The following is a 10362-nucleotide window of genomic DNA, read 5'->3' as shown; positions in this document are numbered from 1 at the left end:
GTGTGCAGGAGCTTGGCCGGTCGAGCATCCAGACACAGAATGTCTCGTGAATGTAAGGGCAACTATGTGTGGCCTGGAAATTGCAGGTCGTTTTTTTCGAGATCCCAGTTCTCAGGCTCTATATGCAGCAACGTGGCCAGAGAAGATTCCTACTGTCAGGAAATGAAATGCTAAAGTCGAACACAGGAAACACGGAGACCGTGACGATTGTCTTTCTGCCAGGTACGCTGCATAAGCGAAGTTGGTGTGAAAACGATCGGACGCAGGCTGTGATAAAGAGAGGTGAACCGCCTAGAATCGCTTTTGCTTTTTGAAGCCAGAGAATCCCGATTCCCCATGTTGTAGTATTTTATAGTATATACAACAACTAGCAAAGATCAGATTTTGGGAACGAAGAGGTACGAGGAACTTTGTATAACAAAGTTAGTAGGATTGCGGTCCGATTGCCAATTTGCGAATGAAGTCTGGAGTCTGGACAAGTAGAGTCGTCGAGAATGGCAGAATGATCCCACTGAACAAATTATTCGAATAGCTCACTGGGGACTCATCTACTTGAGAAGGTGAACAACCTTTGCGGCAATGCTTATCTCACTATGGCCCGATTGCATCCACATTGCCACACCCATCATATTGTTGATCATCTCTACAACCTTGCGGGGCTGCTGCCGCCCAGCGCCTTTTACTGCCAGTTTGTGCGGTTCTTGTACGCGTTGTGCACCTTTCCGGACCTCTGATTTGGCCTTTCCTAACTCAAGAGTACAGGTTCATCCTTTATCCCATTGTGCCTGAATCCGCTACCGAGACATCCCCTCCTTCAACCTTTTTCCCATCACCCGCTTCTGATCTAAAATTCAATGCTTAGTCATCTCCTGAATCGTGTCGCTTCTTTATTCATCGCTTCTCTGATCTCCGGCCCCGGATTTCTATAAAGATCAGAAGCCACGACTCACGGGCTACCATCAAACTTACAACAGCAGCCTTTAATCAGTAGACTCTAGACTAGGTCCTATAGCTCGAGAATGTGCCTAATTGCGGCTGATGTCTACCCATACAGAAATCATCAACCCCGCTTTCAACATTGCCTTACTGTCTGCGACTCCGCGTGTAAGCATCTCAAGGGTTGCTGAAATTAGCAGTGTGTATGAAGTACTTACAGTTTTGAATTTCAACTAATCTGCTCGAGAACCCATGGTAAGCATTGCCTTATCGTTTGATAAAAAGGTGTTTACAATAAGCCAGTCTGTACTAAGTTTAAAAGAAATCCTCAGGATCAACAGGGCGATGTCTTGAAGGCCGATGCGAGTTTGGAGAAGCTCCAGCTTATATGCGACGCTCCAAAGCACTCTGTGGAAGAAGCAAAAGCAGGCCAACTTCCATTGGCGTCACGTTTTCAGCATTGTTTAACGCGCAACCGCAGCGACGCACAATTAGAGGAGCTGGTAAAAAATAGCACACCGAGAATCGATGTTGAGGGCAAAATGGACAAGAAAACTGAGCGGAAGCATGGTGGCTGGAAGAGCATGCCATTCATCTTTGGTAATTACGCACATACTCATAGTAAGTAATCAATTGAGTACAAGTGGAAGCAACCTACTAAATAATGTGATCCCTGGCTTTGTAGGAAATGAAATTTGCGAGAAGTTGGCGGCCATCGGATTCAGCGCAAATCTTATTATGTACTTGACCCAAGAACTTCACATGGACAACATAAAAGCAGCGAACGCTTTAACCAACTTTGGAGGAACGTCCAGCTTAACTCCTCTGATTGGAGCATTTCTTGCAGACGCATATGCGGGTCGTTTCTGGATAATCACAGTCTCCTCCATCATTTACTTTCTGGTGAGTAGCTATTTATCCACATAAGAATGCTCGATGGCTCACCTGGAGAGCAATGCTCAAACCAGAACTGAATTAGCTCTCAGGTTTGACGTGGCATGCAGGAATTCTGTGGTCTTATGCACGTTTGCAATCGGCGATACCCACAGACACTGATTTCGTGTTGCTAAACTCGCAGGGAATGTCCCTCCTCACTCTCACAGCGATCGATCCTTCTCTTCGTCCCCCGCCATGTTCAAGCTTCTCCTGCGTCCCTGCTTCCAACAATCAGCTGGCGATGGTGTTTCTGGGATTCCTTCTGACGGCCGTTGGTGCGGGGGGAATCCGTCCTTGTGTAGCTGCGTTCGGAGCCGATCAGTTTGATGCGAGGAGCGCCAAGCAGGGCAAGAAGCTCAACAGTTTCTTCAATTGGTACTACTTCTGCATGGGTATGTCTGCGCTGCTGGCCGTGACGGTGATAGTATATGTGCAAGACAACGTGGGGTGGGGGGTTGGGTTCGGCATTCCGGCAGCGCTGATGTTGGTGTCGATCGTGAGCTTCTTCGTGGGGCTGCCGCTCTACGTTCACGAGCCGCCCATGGGCAGCCCTCTCACCAGGCTTGCTCGCGTCGTGGTGGCTGCTTTTAAGAAACGGAATCTCGCTCTTCTTACCTCGCAGCAGCAGCCACTTCTTTATGAGCTTAACGAGAAGGAAATGCAGCGCGGGTATACCACCATGCAACCTCGCCTTCTCCACACTCCTCAGTTCAGGTGAAGCCCTCCTCTTATTAGATTGGTCTCTCTCTCATGTCCGTCCCTGTTCGCTCTTTCTCTTTCCCCTCTCTCACAACTTATTACAATGGGCACAATCGATATTGCAAGCTCCCACACTAATTTTAGGTTGGTTAACTCGAATTCATGACCACGCTATCTCTATATCTATATATGATTTTCTAAAGCACGAGATCTGAGAATCAGTCAAGGATAAAAGCATGCGACTTCTAGTAGGGTATGGTAGAGTCTCTCTAGCGGGCTGCAGCAAATCACGAACGCTAATTGCTGTGCGTGAGGTGGTGATTCTAGCAGGTTTCTTTATACGCTAGTAACAGCAGATAAGGTGCTAGCAGCAATGTAACTGCTTGTGGAAACTCTAGCCATAGCCGGCCAGTAATAGGCAGATGAAATCGATTTGGCATGTCGCTTGCAAGGTTGCTGTGGAATGAATAATTGTTGTCGTTGTTGTTGGTGGCAGATATTTGGACAGGGCGGCGATGCAGGTGGAGGGAGACACGAGGGAGGACGGGAGCGTGGATCCATGGCGACTGTGCACAGTGACGGATGTAGAGGAGCTCAAGACGATATTGCGCATGGCACCCATCTGGGCAGCGGGCATTCTTCTTATCACTGCGTCTGCCCAGCAGAACACCTTCTCGGTGCTTCAAGCGCGCTCCATGGATCGCCATCTCTTGCCGCATTCGTCCTTTCAGATTCCCCCAGGCTCCATGAGCGTCTTCTCCATCGTCTCCCTCCTCATCACCGTTACCCTCTATGACCGCTTCTTCATGCCCTTCGCTCGCCGCTTCACCGGCCACGCTCGTGGCATCACCTTCCTCCAGCGCATGGCCATCGGCTTCCTCCTCTCCACCGTCGCCACCTTGGTTGCTGCCTTTGTGGAGCTAAAACGCAAGCACTCTGCACGCCTTCACCACCTCCTCGACTCCCCCCACTCCACCATCCCCCTCACCGTCTTCTGGCTCTTCCCCCAGTACTCCCTCCACGGCATCGCCGAAGCCTTCATGTCCATCGCCCATCTCGAGTTCTTCTACGACCAGTCGCCCGAAAGCATGCGTAGCACCGCCACCGCCCTATTCTGGACCAGTATCTCCGCCGGCAGCTACCTCAGTACCTTTATTGTCTCCGTCATCCATCGCACCACCGATGGCCCTAACGCATGGCTGCCCGACAATCTTAACCGCGGCCACCTCGATTATCTCTTCTGGTTGCTCACGGTCCTACAGCTCGCTAACTTTATCTTCTTCCTCGTCTCGGCGCGCTGGTACAAGTACAAGCCTGTACTTCAGCCGGACATCCAATTAGCTGCTGCTGACGCTCACCACGACACTACAGACCCGCGAAAAGTTTAAGCTTTAAGCATTGCCCCCACTCGGTAGTAGCTTCTGTTCGAGTGCTGAAATTTGAGATCTGCACAGAGCACAGCATATTCCATAAAATTCCGTGTACTAATATGATATTTTCAGTACATACTACATAGCTGCTTGTACACAAAACATGTTACTATTATGGCCCTGCTTTTAACTAGCCCTTCGTATACTATGTTACATTTTGGCCCAGGTGCATCGTTGTTGCTACTCGTGCTTACGCTCAATATGACCAAGTCATCATTCTTGACCAACTTTTTGGCCTAGGGGGCAGGTCATAGTGACGAAATGAGCCCAAACAATTGAAATTCACGATTAGGAATATTTTAATTCAGGTTATTTCCATGGCATCCCAATATTTGGGTGCGTTGCAATATTGTTCCAAGTGTGTGTGTGATAAGTGCTGGTCTGTTTTGGACATTTACCAGTGTGGTGTAGTGGATTGATTGTCCAAATGGGTGATCTGCAAGTTGGAGCGTACGTATGTAGAGTTGTATCTAGGCCATATAAGGCGTCCTTCAAGTGCCTTTCGTTTTCATAGCATTGACGTGACGTCGACACTGATTTTCACTTATATCTCACCTTGTAAATGTCTACAGGAGCTGTTGAATCAATGGACACCAGAAGCGACACGTTTGGGCGAGGTTGAACCTTTTTCATGTTCTTATTTCTGCTTGCATATCCTGTATCGTGTGCATGCTCTTTGACCTGCACCTCACCTCCATTTCTTCTAATTTACCTCTTGCATCGTGTGCATCCTTTTCGACCTGCACTTCACCTGCATTTCTTCAAATTTCAAATTCTGAATTCAACTTTATTTCATTGGCTTGTCTTGTATCTGCATGTGCAGGGCTAAAGAAATACAAAGCCAATGAAGGATCCTGTTGCACTGATGACGCTGACTCAATGGATGTTCAGAAGGGGACGGGTGGCACGGATGTAGATACAGGTCGCTACCCATTTTTTGGCCATTGGAATAGTTGGAATAGTAGTGTTCTCTGTTCAATACCCAGTCGCTAAGGTAGGTCATCGTGAAGCAAGGGTGCCAGTGAGCTGCTCTGCAACATGCATGATTACATCGTCTCTGCCATGCACCACGATAGATGTTCCAGTCGACTTGCTAGATGTGAAGCATGCTTCCGACAAAGGTGTCTCCTTCACTTAGTTAGTTGGTGAGAAGAAGAAGAAGAAGTCCTCCCTCAAGAGAGGTTTTGAGGTTGTGGTAGATCAGGCATATACCGAGGGTAAGATCATCAAGCATTCTTACCAGTGTTATCATAATAGTAGATTAAATTAAATGTGCAATCTTTTCTTTTGCAATTCGCAAGCTCCTTAAGGATGACCATGTTAAACGTACCATGAAGTGCACGATGAACATTTACGTTTGGCATTTGAGCAAGAAACGTCCCTCAATGATCTTAGGCTCTAGCATTATCCTTTGAGCCAAGGCAACATTGTCCTCAGTTCTTAGAGTGATATTCTTTGTGTTTCTTGGCATAAAAATTTATAGGCTCTCAAGCTCCTGACAGATGCATTCACCTCATCCACCATTCTCTATGTTTGTAAACATCCATTCCTAGACTTCCCTTGACTCACTTCTAAATTAAATAGTGTCTTTGACTTGGAATCCCATTTCCCTTTTCACGGTTTTTGCTATCAGTCATTAGCGCATTTTCTAAAGGCTAGAATGCAGATTCATGATAAACGTTGAAGATACATGAATCCTATTTAGAGTATGTAGAAGCTGAATTGCAAGGGAGTGTACATTGTTGCTAATCCATGCACCTTGAGCTCAATAGAAAGTATTAGGGACATCAATTTTGTATTGGATGGTGGAGAAGCCACAAGTAATGAAACGATGATCGTGCACTTCTTCCAGAAAAATGGCTTAACCACACCCATGTCCTAGGAAAAGAGATGTTGACAAAGTTGAATTGTTTGGTTTTATTCCATTCATCCTGCAGCACAATTTAAGCTATGGCTCATGCACAAATGTGGAGATTCCAAGGGACATTTTTCTAATATTTCAAAGCTATGTATAGCAGATATAGGAACTTGCTGCATCCTTAGGTAAGCTGATTGGAGCAATGAAGGGAGGTTCAAAGGTAACTCAAGATGTAGCACTCAATATTTTGTCTTCTCATGCAAGCTTGGGGTGCAGGGACCATAGGAGAGCCAGTAGTAGGGGAATCTCAATCGATGAGGGATTGATAAAGTCTTGAACTCTAAGGTCCCCTGAGAGACCAAGGAGTCTATCACAGCCCTTACCTAGGATGGGTGTGTGGTAGTGAGGAGAAGTGTGGCGAGCATGTCAATGTTCATATCCAAACCGAAGGATAGTGGATATAAGCAATAAATCATAAAGCATTATCTAGACGATTGATTTGGTTGCGAGTTTCTATCCTTGCCATTTTGGATCTCATTGGCTCTTGAAGGCCCCCACAAGAAGAGAGAAAGGTACCATGGATCTCACAACTTTGAGTGCCCCATGAAAAGAGAGAAAGGTACCATGAGCTCATTTGGTGGTTTAAGCAAATGTTATCCATATTCTTGGTGTCTGTTTTCCTTGCACTGCCAATTTACCTTCATATGCAACAGCTCCTGAAGGTGGTGTTGTATTGAAATCTGCAAGGTAATTTGAAGGTCTCGAATTGCAGTGGTGTTGTTTTATGCTTGCAAGGTACTTCCAAATTTTTGCATTAGAAGAGATGTGAAGAATGTATATGTGGTTTCCTAGAGAAAATTAGGTGTTGTACTCAAATTTGCAAGGTACTTTAAAGGATCTCGAATTGGCGCAGCGATGTTGTTTTGAAGCTTGCAAGGTACTTCTAGATTTTTGCATCACAAGAGACATGAATAATATATCGCTGGCTTCTAGGAGAGGATTAAGAAGCATACTAGAAGCTCTAGTATCGCCAAAATGCCCTCTCCCTTTTCCTTCACCATGCCCATTACCTTCATTTCCTCTACATCATCCTCTGCCTCCTCCCTTGATCTCTATCACCTCAAGTGTAACCTCAAAAAAAATGATGTTGCTTCCACCTTGACTCAAGCCCTCCATGAGGGGGTAGTAAATAAAATGATGCACTAATTTTTCATGTACTTGCAAAGTTCCAATGTCCATCAAACTCCAAATATGTAGCTAGGAAGGTAGAATATCCCAAATTTACATGTGCATGCTATTATGTGAACAAAAAATATGTAGCAATCATCAACAATGATACCTCCAATCATCCCCCAATCATCTTATTGGTAATAAACTTTGCATAGGTCTTGAGTAGTTTCCATATCCCTCCAAAATTTTGATTTTGTTGATGGCGCTTTTCGCATTCAAGAGTACATCTTTGGAGATGGTGTATATGCACTTACAATATGGTTCATTAGTCTATATGATACCCCTAGCATAGACCTGAAATGCAAGTTCAATTTCTATCTATCCTCCACCTGAATTGTTGTGGAGCATGCATTCGGCCGATTGAAAGGCCAATCACAGTACCTCAATAAGAAGTTCATAAACCCGTAGCCTAAGCTGGAGCAAGGAGTATAGTGGCATGTTACATTTTGCACAATATGCTACTGGCAGCAACAATTGGGGATGTGCCATAAGATGAAGATCGCTTTGACCGACCACCAGATGCTCTTGCTTGGTATGTTGTGTCACTACATCGAAACTTGTAATGCCACTTCAAGATACTTTGTCATGTTTTGGGAATGCAAAGGCTGCATCAGCTTGGGCAAGCGCACAACCAGATGCTCTTGCTTGGTATGTTGTGGCACTACATCGAAACTTGTAATTCCACTTCGAGATACTTTGTCATGTTTTGGGAATGCAAAGGGGATCATTATTATATATGCACATAGATGGTGATAGAGGCTCGAGGACACATGTGGTCCTATTGATCCAAGTTCGAACCTCAACTTGCCCTCAACTTGCCATAGGCCCAAACAACTCACAGTTGACCTCCTAGACTGACCAAGTTAAAATCTAATTGAGGGCTATCTAAAGAATTCCTCACATAAGTTTTCCTAGGAAGAAATAAAACTACCATAGAAGGTGCTAGAGGATATGCTCATATTGGCATCAAGAAAGGTTGGATTACTACAGGTTACATCAAATACACATTTTGTGATTGGTGCATTTGATCCAAGATGAGCTATTAGGTCCCTAAGCTCAAAGTTTTTTTTTTCAAGCCTATAGCAAAAGGCTAGACAAGGAACCTAAGAACAATGATGATGATGTGAAGCACTAAATCCTACTTTGCACAGAGGTTTATTAATAATCAAAATTAAGTATTCCTGTTGAGGACTTATACAACTCCTATTCAAATTGGAAAAGTAGTTATGCCCATGGTTACTTAAACAATAGCAAGGGTCATTCTAACCCTTACTTGTAGTAATTTCAAGTATGACAATATCCATAAAGTCCAGTCACCTTTCATGAGCGTTGAGTGCAAATTGCTTGTTTTTTAATAACTTTGTTGATAACCAATGTCTTTGGCAACTGTAACAATCAACGAGAAATCTTAAGTCTTTATAGAGGAATCTCTTTGGCTAGCAAGTCATACTCCTTAGTATAGAGTGAAGGTAAAAAAGAAGTTTTGAGAGATGATAGAATAGAAGATGACCTATAGGACTACCATGGCTGACTCAACAAAGTAGAATGTGATTTGTGACTATAGAACAAGCACTATGTAGACAATTTAATAATTCATCTTCAAAAATCAAAGCATCAAGGACCATAGGAAACTATGACTATGGTTTTGATAAAAAGGAAATGAGTAACCAAGGAGGTAGCCAAGAGGTAGAAAATATTTTGATTCCTTGCAGAAGCTGTGTCAAAATAATGCTAAGGGTGAGAGCCAAGTGCTATGAATACCAAATTCTCATATTGGAAAAAGAAGTACAATAATTTGAGGCGATGTTGCATCAACAATGTGAGGTGGTCACCCATCCATTTCTTCAAACCTATCCTTGTTGCAACTCCCAAATAAACCAATGCATGGATCACCAGTTGCAAGTCAAACAAGTGAGAAGATTTGGCAGAGCTTGTGCAGGTGGACCCTGAGACCCGTGGTCAAGTGAGAAAAAGATGCACTAGAAAAATCCAAGGCACCAAAAATTGAGAGGGAAGGGGGGAAGCGGGAAAAGCCAAATGGGTCTCTCCCAAACATCTAACTCATCAATGGGATAGAGTGCCTCGAAGGCAGACTAGCTTGAGTGTCTTTGCTTAGTGTTGCTTATGCACCAAACTTTCAATGCGGTCATATGTTAGAACATTGTCTACCATTGGCCCAGCAAACTCACGACCATGGCCTTTGTTGGCATGTGCACTTTCCCCTTTATGGTATCTATCATTTATGCTATGCATTATTTGTAATAGCTTTCAAAGGGAAAAAGGAGTTTTCTAAAGTATGACACAATTACATGCAAGGTAATCATTGGTCAAATGCAAGTCTAGACTTGGATATTGTTGTCTTGTGCATTAGAAACTTTTAGCCCCAAAAATTGAGAGGGAAGGGGGAAGGGGGAAGCGAGAAAACCCAAATGGCTAGTTCATCGACAGCCAGGACTCTGGTGTATATGTAGATAATGTTTGCTATCTCAATCTCCTCCCCTTCTCACGACTCGTGCTTTCCTGAGCTCTTCTTGATCCCTAGCCTGTACTTGCTCGAGGTCTCGAGCCGACGTTGCTGCTTCTAAGAGTTCTAAGTGCTTCTTGACTCGTCACTCTATGCTGTTGCTGTTGCTGGAGTCTCATGTGCGCGTTCTAGTCTATTCTTGAATTTCTGTTGCTATCGCTCTGATCTCTGTAGAGTCCGCACCATACACTTGGGTCCTACACTCCATGTACTCGGCCATTTTCACTCCTACACTCTAGCGTGGTGTGACTTTAGGGCGGGTCATGCAATAAATTAAGACATGCAATCATTATGATTTTCTTACGTGCTTAGAATATATTAAGACCACTTTTGAATTATTTTTTCTTACACACATATACCTAGGATTTAGAGCTTTCGCAAAATTTCAATTCGACATGCAATCATGACACTTTTCATGCCCCACCTGATCCGAGGATCCGATAGAACAATGGCACCACGATTGCATTCTAAAAACACACTTTAGATATGCCATCATGATGCTTTTCTTACCCCACCTGATCCGAGGATCCGATAGAACAATGGCGCCACAATTGCATTCTAAAAACACACTTTAGACATGCCATCACGATGCTTTTCTTACCCCACTTGATCCAAGGATCTGATAGAGCAATGGCACTGCAATTACATTCTAAAGGCACACATACACAAATTTGATTTTGTTTAGACATGCAATCATGATGCTTTTCATGCCCCACCTAATCTGAGGATCCGATAGAACAATGGCACCA

General features: G+C 44.3%; 1 protein-coding gene across 3 annotated transcripts; it reads left to right on the top strand.

Moving 5' to 3' along the window:
* The first annotated feature begins 815 nt into the window (after positions 1-815).
* LOC147900665 (Major facilitator superfamily protein) lies at positions 816-5338 on the top strand. Of its 3 annotated transcripts, XR_015541118.1 has the most exons (7): positions 816-1104; positions 1269-1536; positions 1622-1839; positions 2015-2586; positions 3068-3982; positions 4574-4618; positions 4825-5338. XR_015541118.1 is itself a non-coding variant. In XM_087375496.1 (5 exons), the coding sequence occupies exons 1-5, from the start codon at positions 1039-1041 to the stop codon at positions 3957-3959; spliced, it is 2016 nt and encodes a 671-aa protein (XP_087231622.1). In that variant the 5' UTR covers positions 816-1038; the 3' UTR covers positions 3960-4564. The 3 variants fall into 3 exon arrangements, 2 of the variants coding, with proteins under 2 accessions (XP_087231622.1, XP_087231623.1); XM_087375496.1 differs by lacking the exons at positions 4574-4618; positions 4825-5338 and having other exon boundaries at positions 3068-4564; XM_087375497.1 differs by lacking the exons at positions 4574-4618; positions 4825-5338 and having other exon boundaries at positions 816-1191; positions 3068-4564.
* The last annotated feature ends 5024 nt before the right edge of the window (positions 5339-10362 follow it).

Source organism: Dipteris shenzhenensis, chromosome 6, assembly GCF_047967505.1.
Source record: "Dipteris shenzhenensis isolate YYH24624 ecotype China chromosome 6, Dip_SZ_1.0, whole genome shotgun sequence".
Taxonomy (NCBI): Eukaryota; Viridiplantae; Streptophyta; class Polypodiopsida; order Gleicheniales; family Dipteridaceae; genus Dipteris; species Dipteris shenzhenensis.
This window is presented reverse-complemented; position numbering and strand designations above follow the sequence as displayed.